At 46.5% G+C, this 13,018-nt stretch overlaps 1 protein-coding gene across 2 annotated transcripts in view; it reads right to left on the bottom strand.

Annotated features, from left to right (window-relative positions):
- LOC138265305 (cytochrome P450 2J2-like) overlaps positions 1-13,018 on the bottom strand; it is an 82,953-nt gene that overhangs the window by 43,869 nt on the left and 26,066 nt on the right. For both annotated transcript variants that reach the window (XM_069212913.1, XM_069212914.1), the window contains one exon: positions 1,435-1,611. In XM_069212913.1, coding sequence (XP_069069014.1) covers positions 1,435-1,611 — 177 coding nt within the window. The remainder of the gene's footprint in view (positions 1-1,434; positions 1,612-13,018) is intronic.

Raw genomic sequence — 13,018 nt, 5'->3', positions numbered from 1 at the left:
TGGATATTCAGCAAACGGTTTTGTGGGTTTAGGGCCTCTATTGCAGCTGACCTACAGGTTACCACGGCTAAAAATTCTTTAAACAGCAGGGCCCTTCAATCTACTAATAGCTTTGGACATAGATATAGTACATACATAAATGTTTCAGTTGACTGATGGCACAGGTGGAACAGACTGTCCTGCAGTTGCTTCTTGATCTGCTATTGAGGTGTAAACCCTAGTGTTGGGAGGAGGCCAAATCGCATTTTCATGAGTTCCTTCCTGATGGTTAAAGAAAGAACTGAATCAAAGTAGGGTTGTTCCTTTTGAGTTTCATACAAATTTATCACCAACCATCCATGGGCTCAAGTTGCCAATGACATTTTATCCTCCAGGTGGCTTTTCTGCTGGATACACTTATTAAAACCTTTCCTAAAGATGAAATCACCTACATTCAATTGCCATAAGTCTGAAAGACCGATATTCTCTATACAATTCTGCAGGTATGTAGCAAGTGTCTTTTCCCCTTGTTCAAGATTAATTTAATTCCAGACAAGGTTTGCCAGTGTGTCTTCGGGGGCATTCCTTAGTCAATGGCAGCATCTTATGAAAGCCCCTTGTCTGGTCAGTGATTGCTTTGCGAGAGAGAACGCTTGTCTTACTTGGGCAGGGGAAGCAGATTTTGACAGCTGGAACATCCATTTGTGTGTTCGTAATATAAGCTTCTCCAGAATAGCGGCGCCCGCCTCTGGCATTATCTTCCCTCCGTACGATAAAGTGGGGATCGTTTTTGATGTTATCACCATAACTAGTGCCTTCAGGTTGTGTCCCTCACGTTTTTCCTTATGTTGTAAAAGGCAACTTTTAGCACATCTGCGTTGGCTATAATAGCCTTTTTTGTGTGCCAAAGGACCCCCTTCAATCCGTTTGAGCCCTAGATATGTATGTGTTGATGTTTCCCTGATAGTTGACCCATTGAGGAACCATTTCCTGTGTTTTCAAATATTGCGGTTTAAAGCTATAACTCTGCTCTTTTTCAGATTGATTTGTGACTGATTTTTAGTTGAATACTATGCTAGCCTGTTGAATAGTCTTGGCAGACCTACTCGGGTGCTACTTATCAACAAGAGGTCATCAGCATATAAAATGTAAATTTGAGTCACAAGGAGTGGAAGATTCAGATTCAAGATAAATGTTGTCAACACAGAGTCTGTTTTTAATTGGTATTTCTTTATTGAATACTATGAGGTATATTTTATTAAAATAATTGAAACAAAAATATCATAAAGTCAACTGTATGGTAAGATTACAGAATGCATAGTAGAAAAAGCCCAATAATATGAGAAAACTGTCATAAAAATCCCTTTTGTTTGATGTCTTATCTTATGTATTTCCCAGATACCAGCTTTATCAGAGCCAGAACTGAGCAGTCAATGTAGCAGCTGCTATACTCACTTGTGATATCTTAGTTTGGTAGAAATCAATCACGTCCTGGGGCTCTTCAGACATTCCATTCTCTTTGTGACTTTTCATTTCCTTCTTCACAAATTCCATCATAAAGGCATTGCCTTTGAAGATATTGTTATGAGGTCCTGGAAGTTGACGCATCAGCCAGGGGAAAATGTCATAGAGCTGGAGTGAAAGACATAGGGCATGATTAACAAGAATGTTCTTTTTTGATAACACCTTCAACATATCACAATCAGTGGCAAACTAATTAGCAAGTATATTGCCAAGTAAATAGAACATAAGTGGATTTTTTGTAATAAGAACTGTACTAGAGCACTGACAGAATGCAGGGACTAGGGGAAATGAAGTAGAGATTAAATCTTGCCTTATTTCTTCTTGATTCCAATATAGATCATTACCTTAATTGGCTTCATCACAAAGATACAACTAAATGGTAGTGGACATGTACTACACCCTATGGGATGAGGGTGCCCTTTCTTCCTTAGAGCAGTGTGAAACTGTAATCTAGGCTGATTAGAAATATGTACCAATGAAGAACCCCTTCATGGACCAGGAGTAGTGGTCTGCTCTCAGAACAAAGTGGGTAGACGGACCTTTACCACAGCCATCCTTGAAAACAACTATGAAGGGTAAGGGGACAAACTCACTTCGGCTGCTGCCTTGAAAGTTTGGGGTGATTTGTCAAGCAGGGGCTGAGAAAAAGGGGGTTCCCAAAAGCGTTTTCCCCTGCAATTTCCCTAAGCGATTTAGAACATGTCTAGAGGCCAAACCACTGAATCGAATGACACAAAATTTTGCAGAAAGCTTGCTTGTGGTCCAGAAAGAGTGGTTTTTGTAAGATTACAGAATGCATAGTGGAAAACCCATTCAGTTTTTGGGAATTATTAAATACAATAGATATATATATATATATATATATATATATATATATATATATATACCTTACTAAAAAAATAAAGAGCACAGTTTCCCACGCTTGCTGTTATTAGTCCCCGGGCGGGCCGGATCCAGGGGAGATTGTTTGTAATTTTAATTGGGAAGGGGGGGGGCACACAGCCTCCCTTCCCAGGCCGCTTTCAGCCCAGGGTCCGCCATCCCCTGGGGCAAACTGATGTTTTTCAAGGGAAGGGGTGCCAAGCGTATGGAAGAGGGGCGCCTAGCCTCCCTCCCAGGCCGATTTTGGCCTGGGAACTGCCACCGCCCCTCGTGGCTCGACTGAACTAATGAAGGGGAGGGAGGCACGCAGACCCTCTCCAGAGCAGATTTCCACCTCAAGGGCTGCCACCCCAGGACACAGCCATGAAGAAAGGGGGAGGGAGTCCCCCTACTTGGCTGTTTTTGGCCCAGGCACCCGAACCGCGGCACCCGGCTGTGCGAAAAAGTGGGAGGGAGCTGCACTCTCCTCTCCCTGAACCATTAATGGTACTGGGATCCCCCATGGCTGGCTCCAGCTGTGTCCCGAGGTGCCAACACCCACACATAATGGTTTCCATGCCTGCAATTTCAGAGCAGCAATCATGCGAAGGAAAACACTAAGGGTCTAATTTAGATCTTGGTAAACAAGTTACTTCCTAACAACGGTGATAGATATCCTGCCCGCCGAAATATAATCCCCATTATATCCTATGGGAGTTATGTTTTGATAGACAGAACATCCGTTACCATTGTGATGGAGTAACTTGTCCATCAAGATCTAAATCAGGCCCTCAGCACTGAAGCAGGCAGGTAAAAGGTTGCTTAAGCTCGCTGGGAGCAGCATTCTTAGCTGCTCCCTTTGAATGGGAGCAATGCTGGCTTTTGCTAGTGGTGCCGCCGTGGGCTGCAGGGGCATTGGGGCCCCCGTGGCCTCCAACAATGATGTAGTGGGTGCCCTGGATGAGCTCCAGGGCACCCACATTCTACTGGCTGGGCTCAGAGGCATTGGGTCCCTAGGGCCAATATTTGCCCAGGGAAGGGGGCTGTGTGCCCCCTCCCCCTTCTTAATATGGCCTGGGTCCCTGCAGATGGGGTCCCCAAGCCAGAAATCGGCCTGGGGAGTGGGGCTGCGTGCCCCCTCACCATTTACAATATAGCCGGGCCATGGAAGATGCAGTCCCCGGGAACAATATTGGCCCAGGGAGAAGGACTGCATGCCCCCTCCACCTTGTTAATATGGCTGGGTCCCAGTAGATGGGGAACCCGGAGCCAGAAATCAGCCCACAAAGGGGGGCTGTGTGGCCTCCTCACCATTAACAATATATCCAAGCACTGAGAGATGGGGTCCCCAGGACCAAAATTGGCCTGGGGAGAGAGGCTGTATGCACTGTCCCCCTTCTTAATATAATTGGGCCGTGGGAGGTCGGGCCCCCAAAGTCAGAAATCGGCCCCCTCCTCCACATTTACAATATGGCCAGGCCCCGGGAAATGAAGGGGTGCTACGTGCCCCCTTCCCTCGTAAATTAAGCATTGGGCTCCAGGGATGGGGTCTCCATGGCCAAATATATATAGTCAATGAAAAAAACATAGGTTAAAGTATTGGTATAGTTAGGTGAATTTGTAAATTTTTTAACTAAAAATACATTAATTCACCATTTATAGCATAAACTATAAGTTGTGCCCCTACCGTGCACTGCTTACGGCTTAACTAATGACATCACTCATGACATGTTCTATGACATCATTTATGACATCACTGATGACATCATCCAATGAATGGGTTAGTTTTATTTATAGTTTACACAGTGGCAGGTAAAGACCATGATACATTTGTGCCTAATTTTGTACACCCTATGTCCAGCTAATCGGCATACATGTTTACAAAATGCATGTGCTCCTAATGCATCATAGGTGTGTAGAGGTGTTGAACATGTTATACATTTTGTATTGAAGAGTAACTCTGTGGAGAAAAAGACTCCAGTAGTGCAAAGATTCTACATACTAGGCGGCCTATTTTTGAAAAAGTCACACAGTGCAGCGCAGCGTAACAGCCAAAGGGCAGGAATGTCCCTGATTTAAGGCAACACAAGGCATTCCTGCCTTTTTCTGTGTGCTGGCAATCTTTTGGCACCCTAGCTCCATTGCAAGCACCCTGCACTATGGTGCGAGGGTGCCTGAGTTCCATGCAGGACTGTTTTTGTGCAGGAAGGGATACCATACAGCACAAAAACAATCCTGGTAGGAATATTCCTCTAATTCTGTGAACTGTTGAATGCAGAACACATAGAACTCTGGTAAATCTGGGAATGCATCAGAAGCCATGAGAATTGTGTGGAAACACCCATGCAACGCCTATGGAACAGCTTGCTGTGTTCATAAATCTGACTTCATAAATGCGATTTAAGATTTGTGTTGCTGTTGCACAACATTGTGTGGTGCAAGACCGATGCAAATCAGCTCGTAAGTAGACCCCCTAAGTATTCTAAGCAGCCTTGGGTTATTAGACAGAATTGTCTCAGTATGACAATTTCTACTTAGCATAGAAGACTGTGTGCACCAGGTGCTAACCGATGTACATGTGCTTGTTTTGCTTCAGAAGGTTGGCAATCTGTAAAGTTTTCACCACAGGATGAGGGCTGCAGGAAGACTGATCTTGAGCACCTTGATTATTTTAAGTGAATAGGGGCTCTTTGGATAATATTTGCATAGAGTGTACACTGTTCTTAGTTAATACTTTATAATACTCTGTGGTGTATTTCTCATGAAAATGTCATTATGTACAAATAGTGTGGTACAGAGCAAACATTCTCCATAGAGTAAGCGGTGTGAACAGAGCCTATTTTCTACTTCTATCCACTTCATTTCTCAGTTTAGTTTCAGTGACTATCATGGGTTTGATACAGATAAACACTGTCCATAGCTGGGTATTAGTTATGTAACAGGGATTCAGTGTCAGGAGGATCTTGTTTTTTCCCTGAACAGTTGTGTACAGATTGAATACTATGTACAGGATAGATTAACCTTTCATCTGTACCTCATAGTAAACGTGACCTTGGCTACCTATGAAGTGTATGGTATAGTGTCAGTGTTGCACATAACACAAGCTTGCATTACCCATAGGGTTCTATGCATGCTAACAGTAATGATGTTTTATAATATTCTGACAAAGTTTGCACTTCTTTCCATAGCTCCAATGGTATACCCATTTATTGAGCAATGTCTACAAAAGAAACTTGATGTCATCAATGATGTCATTTGAGATGTCATCAATGATGTCACAGAACATCATTAGAGATATCATATGTGATGTTGTAAATCAATTCAAGGCCGAGGCACAAGTTATAGATAGCACTACAAACTATAACTAGTAAATTTAGTTTTTTTTAGTTCAAAACATTAATGTAGTCACTGACAAATTCATCTAACTATAAAGTTACTTTAACCTTTGTTTTTTTCATTGAATTTCTAAGATTTTTTAAAAATAAAAATGGATCTTTTTATCACGTCTAACTCTACTGTAAGCTTTTAATTTTTTTAAACATAATGTAACATTTTATTACCATACCATTGGACTTTATTTTTATTAGAGACACGTTGGAGAAGTTGGGCTGCTCGATCCCCTTGCCCAAGCCTAGTTAGGTCTGGTGACCCATGCCCCTAGGTCTTTTTTTAATTAAAGGGGAGATGGCCCATGCAGCCTCCTCCCCAAGCCTCATTAGGCCTTGGGGGCCCTATCCCAAGGACCATTTTTGTTATTTAATTGGGGGCATGTAGCCCCTTCCTCAAGCCTTATAATAGACCTCATCCCTCAGGGCCTAGTTAGGCCCTGGGAACCACAATCCCTAGGAAAACTCAAGTAAAAAATAAAGGGAAGGGGGCGCATGTGGCCACTCCCCAGGCTGCTTTTGGCTCCTGGGACCCCATTCCCTGGGGCCCTCTTCCTCGGCCTGACCCTATCCCCTTGGGGCCCAGCATGATTTTAAGTGGGAGGGGGGCACAAAGTGATTGTTATCCAGTATTGGATCTTTCATAGATTCACATGTTTGAATCATCCCCGTCGTCAAAGTGGGAGTCCCACGGTATCTTAGAAAAGCAGTAAGTACCAAATAACCATTGGTTATAATGCCAGCAAACAAACATATAGCCTATCCATGTTGTTTTGAAAAAAGAAACAAATTTGACCTATGACCAATCAGGCGCCAGTACCCTCTAGAACACTCCCAAGAGAGGCTCATTCCCTCAGTTTTTCTACTGCACGTCGTGTGAAGGGAGTCTAACTGAGCTCTGATCAGTTTTTTTCCTTTCAGATCAAATTTCTGTTTCAGAAAATGTCTGATACTTCTAAAAAAAGCATTTTTCACCCTTGTAAGACCTGTGGCAAGAAAAGGCTTCATGTGGATGATCCACATAAGGATTGTTTGTACTTCCTGCATCCCAAGCATCAGGTGAAGGACTGCAAAATACGCCACACCTTCTCTGCTAAAACTTTGAGGGACAGAGAAGGAAGACTTTTCATTAGGCTACAGGCTAAATCCTATGCTTCAGGTGAGGAGAGCGATATAGACCCGAAGCCTCAAAAAAGGTCTAGATCATTTGACCTGGGGAAGTCTGAGGAGAGCAGGAATTATCATAAGGCTCACCACAAAGACCCTTCAAAACCCTTTACAGGGTCAGCCTCCTCTCAGCCATCCTCTCCACGTCGAAAGAAGGAAACCCATCAACATCCAAAAAGGTTCCACTTACATTAAAGTCGATGACGGCATTGCCGTTGATGATCGTATCGACCACGACTCCCACAGCCACCGTTGCCACCATCTCCTCGTGGAGACCTTCGTAAACAATGACATTGTTGATGTCAGCTCTAAAAACTCCCATCTCATCGGAACGGGTAAGTGAGACCATAGATTTGACTACGCCTAAGAAGAAAAGACTTCCATCAAAGGAACCGTTGGAGAGATCTCCTGCACCGTCGACGATTGAAGACAACATTGAAGAAACCCTCATCAATGAGGACATCGTTGATGGATACAACAACGAAAACACCGTCGAGGACAGCACCGTCGACGAGACCACTTTCAGTAACACCTCTGATGACCACCCCGTCGTCGACAATACCACCGTCGATGATGGCAATAACAATGCCTTCAAGCAGTGTGGTTCCTACGTTACAGCCTAAAGATATATCCCCTAGACAAAATATGCCCAGCTGCAACGTGGAAGACTACTCATTCTTTTGCGCAGCAATTACTGCTTAGAATCGGCTCAACACAGTGATTCAGTTGTGGGACAGGCTGTCCTACGTCATATATTTCATTAAGGTGAGCCTCATTTCACTTTAACCTACTTTGATTTATGCTTGTATGGGTCTTCATGCATATGTATTTTCTGTGCTTTACAATGGTTTATAATCTCTGTGCACATACACACATATATATATATATATATATATGTATATATATATATATATATATACAATTCTTGTATTAGTAGGGTTGTTTGTATAAACCGATATGCCTGCTCCCACCATCCACTATGGGCCTTCCAGCTATCTTGAGTACTGCTGGCTATTCAGATTCAAGGATGTGAATCTATGAAAGATCCAATACTGGATAAGAAAACAAGTTACTTACCTGTAACTACAGTTATCCAGTATTGGTATCTTTCATAGATTCACATGTGAGCCACCCTCCTCCCCAGTGAGGCTCACCTTCCTTTCAGTGTATAATTTTCACTCTAGTGCTTGATTTTGGCTATGGGGACAACAACCATGGGGCTCAATGTTATAGCTAGGGGAGGGGGGCACCCGGTCCACATCCCTGGGATGATTTCGGCCCTGGAAACCCATCCCTCAGGACCCTCACACGGAGAGGTGGGTGCCCACCCAAGACACCCTCCATGCTCTTGTGGGGGGGCCGCAGGAGACGCCCCAAGGCACCCGCAGCCCTACCTGGCTCCCCACCCACCATAGGAACCAACATTGCTCCCACACACAAGGAGCAACTACTAATGCTTCTCCCTGCTGATGGGAGCAATATTTACATATGTTTCTCTGCCTGGATCTCTGCAGACAGGGAAAGAGATCCAAGTCTGCACCCTGCCGCCGCTTGGCAGAAAATTTAAAAATGGTCCTGCGAAGCGACAACAAACCCAGGTTTCCCTGTCCATTCTGGTGCAGGCGGGGAAATCACTATGTCCTGGGGATGTGCTCGCTGGGACATAGCTTCCGAACCAGCCCTAGGGGATGGGGTTCTGGGGCCTTTAATGACTCAAGGAGGGGGGCCGTGTGACCCCCCTCCTTTAAAGTAATTTTCCATGGCTTCCTGGGGCCTTTTGAGTCCCAAAGAGGTGGGGCTGTGCTCCACGCCTCCCCATTTTGTGAAATTTCAGTCTGGGGGTTCAGTACCCCAAGGCCTGTGGAGGCTTGGAGAGTGGGGGAGGGATGCATGGCCCCTTTCTTCATATAAGCTAATTTCAGCTATGGGTTGGGCTGCCTAGGTGTCTGGTGGCTCAGGGAGGGGGGCTGCACACCACCTCTTCCCATATAAACAAGGTCTCTCCTGGGGGTAGGCTTCACAGGTTATAATTATAACAAATACAGACCAGCCACCGTTTCTTTTCAATCCCACAAGGGTCTTGCCTAATTGCCTTATTTTTTGCCATTTTTGTTTTCTTTTTGGCCCCATGGGGGCCCTTCTGGGTCTTGCTCATGGAGCCTAGGGGATCAGGATGTATCTATTCTGCCCCCAGTTACCTTTATTTTTTACTAACTTCAGGACAGAGGTGCTCTCTCTCGTGGGAGCCTAACTCCTGTGGAAGCGAGATGGCCCAAGGGAAAGAAAGCTCCCTGGTTCAATCTGAATGTTCTGTTTTAAAAATGGCACTCTTGTGAGACTCTGTAAACTTTGCGTGAATTTCTTTGGCTTTTTTAACTTAAAATAATTTAAAATACTATAAGTTACCCCAACCATCACCATTCATAGCCTATAACCACCCAACCCGCGCACAGCCAGTGGGGGTTGGCCACAGGCCACTCAACCCTACGCTGCGCATGTCCCACCTCCTGCCCAGAAGTGGAGCTTCAAATGGCACACCTGCCACATTTGTATTTGTAAGTGCTTCCTGTTGAGGTTTAATATCAGTGAAATGATCTTCTAGGCCAGAATAGCCTAGGCGTTTAATCATTTTTCAGGGGACAGAGGGGGGCAGTGCCTCCCCGGCCAATGGGCATGAAACAGAGGAAACCTCCGCTTCCATCACGCAAGAGCTGTTTGTCAGCTCTTGTTTGCTGAAACCAGAGTGTTTGCTTTGATTTGGCAGGGACTGTCAAAGTTCCCTGCAAGTCACCGCACACAGCTGTGTCCCAGGGGTGGCACCCCAGGACATAGCAGGAGCCGGCCCTGAGGGGTGGCGGTCCCCAGGGCCATCTATGGCTCCTCAAGGGGGGCCCGGCACCCTCCCTTCAACATGTAAATAGCCCCGGGCAAGTGGTGGTCCCTGGGGCATGGGGTCCGTTACAGACCCCCTTCAATGTTTAAATTCAGCCCAGGGGAGGTTGTGAACTCAGGGGCTGAGGGGGGGGCGCGCACCCTCCCACAATCATCAGTACTGAACACTCGGGGATGTGGTAGTCCCTGAGGATGTGGTGGGGCCCTCAGCATGTTTTTCACTATTTGCATCAGGGAGGTGGTGGTCACCAAGGCTATGCCCCCTTGCAATGATCAATACTGAAGCCCTGGGGAGGTGGCAGTTGCCAGGTCTGCAGGGTTGGGAGGGGGCTGTTTGCCCCTGCATTTCTTTTACTATTTTCCCCCGGGAGGTGGTCTCCCCAGGCCCTGGTGCCCCGTGTGGCCCCACGTATATTATGAAAAAAAAAGCCCTAGGGAGGTGGCAGTCCCCAGGACAGGAATAGGCTTAGGAGGTGGGCCCGTACACCCCCTCCTTTATTTTGAACATGGCCCTGGGACCTGGCCCACTCCAGGACTTCATAAACGCAAGCACAAGAGGGCACACTTCAGTTGTTTTTTTTTCCTCTTTGAATTTCCACTGAATCTGTGGATCAGCCGTGAATCGCCCCCAGCACAGAGCTAATGATCAGGGTGTCCCTATCCTGTCACCTATCCGGGCCCTTTTTCTTTTTTTTTACTTTTTTTGGTGGACTCGGCTGAAGCTGACTCCCAAGATGTCTGTCAACACTTCCTGGCTGAAGTGTTGGTAGCCAATCAGAACTCTGCATTTCCCTGTGGGAGCTTGTTATTATTCGCGAACCCTTCGCTCCTCTAGATTTCTATATGTAGTTTTCTTTTAATATTTTAAAAAGTACTGAACTGGTTTATGCCAAATAACAACAATCACTCTTTCTGAACCAAGAGCTACCTTTCTGGCAAATTTTATGTCATTCCGTTCAGCAGTTCAGCTGCAGTCATGTCTAAAATCCCTATGGAAATTATAATAATAAACACATGTTTTTAGACCCCCACCCCTTTTTCTCGGCCTGCTTGACACTTCACCCCTAAACTTCCCACGTACAACAAGATTCACTGGAACACTTTTTTTTGGGAAATGTTGTTCAGATTCGTCAAATGGCACCACAAGTCAAAAAATGCTTTTTTTCAATGGCAACATGGTCCTAACTATTACTACCTACTGGTGACCACCAGTAAGTTATATATATATACTAGAAGATGAATTAAAAGCTAAGGCCCTCATTACGACATTGGTGGTAAGTGCCGCTTACCGCCATGCTGACTGCCGCCAACATACAGCGACCGTGGCGGTATACCGCTACCCGTATTATGACCCACACATAGAAATCCACCACTATACAGACACATACACAAGTCCACCAGACCAAAGGTCAGTGATAAACTGGCGGTACCAAAACCCACACCGTTACGCCAACAGAACTACGCCCACAGCATTATGACCCACGAATCACCGCAGCAGACATTCAACTGCGGTAAACCATTGACGGTACACACCGCCGCGCTCATAATATACACATACTAACAAAACAACACCACATTGGACAATTCAAACTACACACACCTGACACACATACACACACCACACCCACACACCCACAAACCACTATAAAACACACACCCACATTACCCACAACCCTTTACCACTACAAACAATTTACAACAGAGAGAGAAACACACCAGGAGCACCCACAGAACCAGTTCCACAGAACACCATCACCCACACACCATCCATGCACCTCACAGCACACACGCCAACACATCACCCCACACACACTCACACACACCACACACACTACACCTATAGCACCACAAAGACACCCCAGGTTCTCAGAGGAGGAGCTAAGGGTCATGGTGGAGGAAATCATCCGGGTAGAGCCACAGCTATTCGGATCACAGGTGCAGCAGACATCCATTGCAAGGAAGATGGAGCTATGGCGGAGGATCGTGGACAGGGTCAACGCCGTGGGACAGCACCCCAGAACAAGGAATGACATCAGGAAGAGGTGGAACGACCTACGGGGGAAGGTGCGTTCCGTGGTTGCAAGACACCAGATAGCTGTACAGAGGACTGCACCTCCTCCCCCACAACTGACAACATGGAAGGAGCAAGTCTTGGCAATACTGCATCCTGAGGGCTGGCAGGAGTAGCTGGAGGACTGGACTCTGGTAATTCAACTCTCTATTACTATCACTCCCCTACCTGCATGCCAACACATTCCTCCACCCCTACCCTCACCCCACCACCTCACATACACCCCACCATAACAACCCACCCATCCCAGTACCCAGCACTGCATGCACCACCAATGCATGGACACCACTCACAGCCCTGCATGGACACCCATCACCACAGCATGCACACTAGTGACAATCATTTAGCCAACCAAATAACTAACACAGTCCAAAGCTGCCTTGGTAATTACAACCATAGAGGGAAACATACCCATGCACAAGATGTCACACCCAGAAACAATAACACTGCATTTACATCCCCACAGGACCCCCACACAACTTCACTGGAGAGGAGGTGCCAGCAACATCCAGTCCCCCACCAGAAGAGGCCCACAGTGATGACAGCAGCTCTGCATGCCTGAATCAGGATGACCAACCTGGCCCATCAGGGACCTCTGGACAGTCGGTTACCCAGGCACAGTCCCATCCCACCACAGAGCATCCCCACTCAGGAAACACCACCACAGCACCCACCCAGCAGGCCCATACCACTGTCCCCAGAACACGTCAATCAGCAGTGTGTCCACCACTATAGGGACCCCAGGCAACCCCACAAACACAGGACGATCAGGGTCCTGGGGTCAGTGGGCACACAGTTCAGGGAATAGAGGCACAGGACTACAGGGAAACTGGGATAACTGCTGTGCGGCATGGGGAGGACAGGCCCAGGGAACCGACTCTCCACGAGGCACTCACCAACATCCTGGGAGCATACCACCATTCCCAGGAGACCACGGGCCAGATACTGGCCAAGTTGCAGGAGACCCAGCGGCTGCAGGAGGGACAGTACCTGGGGATCAGGGAGGACCTGAGGGACATCCACACCACCCTGGTCACCATTGCAGGGGAGCTGACAGACATGCCCCCTTGGACAATGCACCTGTGATACCAATAGACTTGACTCTATCCTGGACTTTCCTCCACCATCACCCAAGCCC

The sequence above is a fragment of the Pleurodeles waltl genome, chromosome 11, assembly GCF_031143425.1.
Source record: "Pleurodeles waltl isolate 20211129_DDA chromosome 11, aPleWal1.hap1.20221129, whole genome shotgun sequence".
NCBI classification, from domain to species: domain Eukaryota; kingdom Metazoa; phylum Chordata; class Amphibia; order Caudata; family Salamandridae; genus Pleurodeles; species Pleurodeles waltl.
Note: the sequence above shows the minus strand (reverse complement) of the source record. Positions and strands in the feature narration are given on the sequence as shown.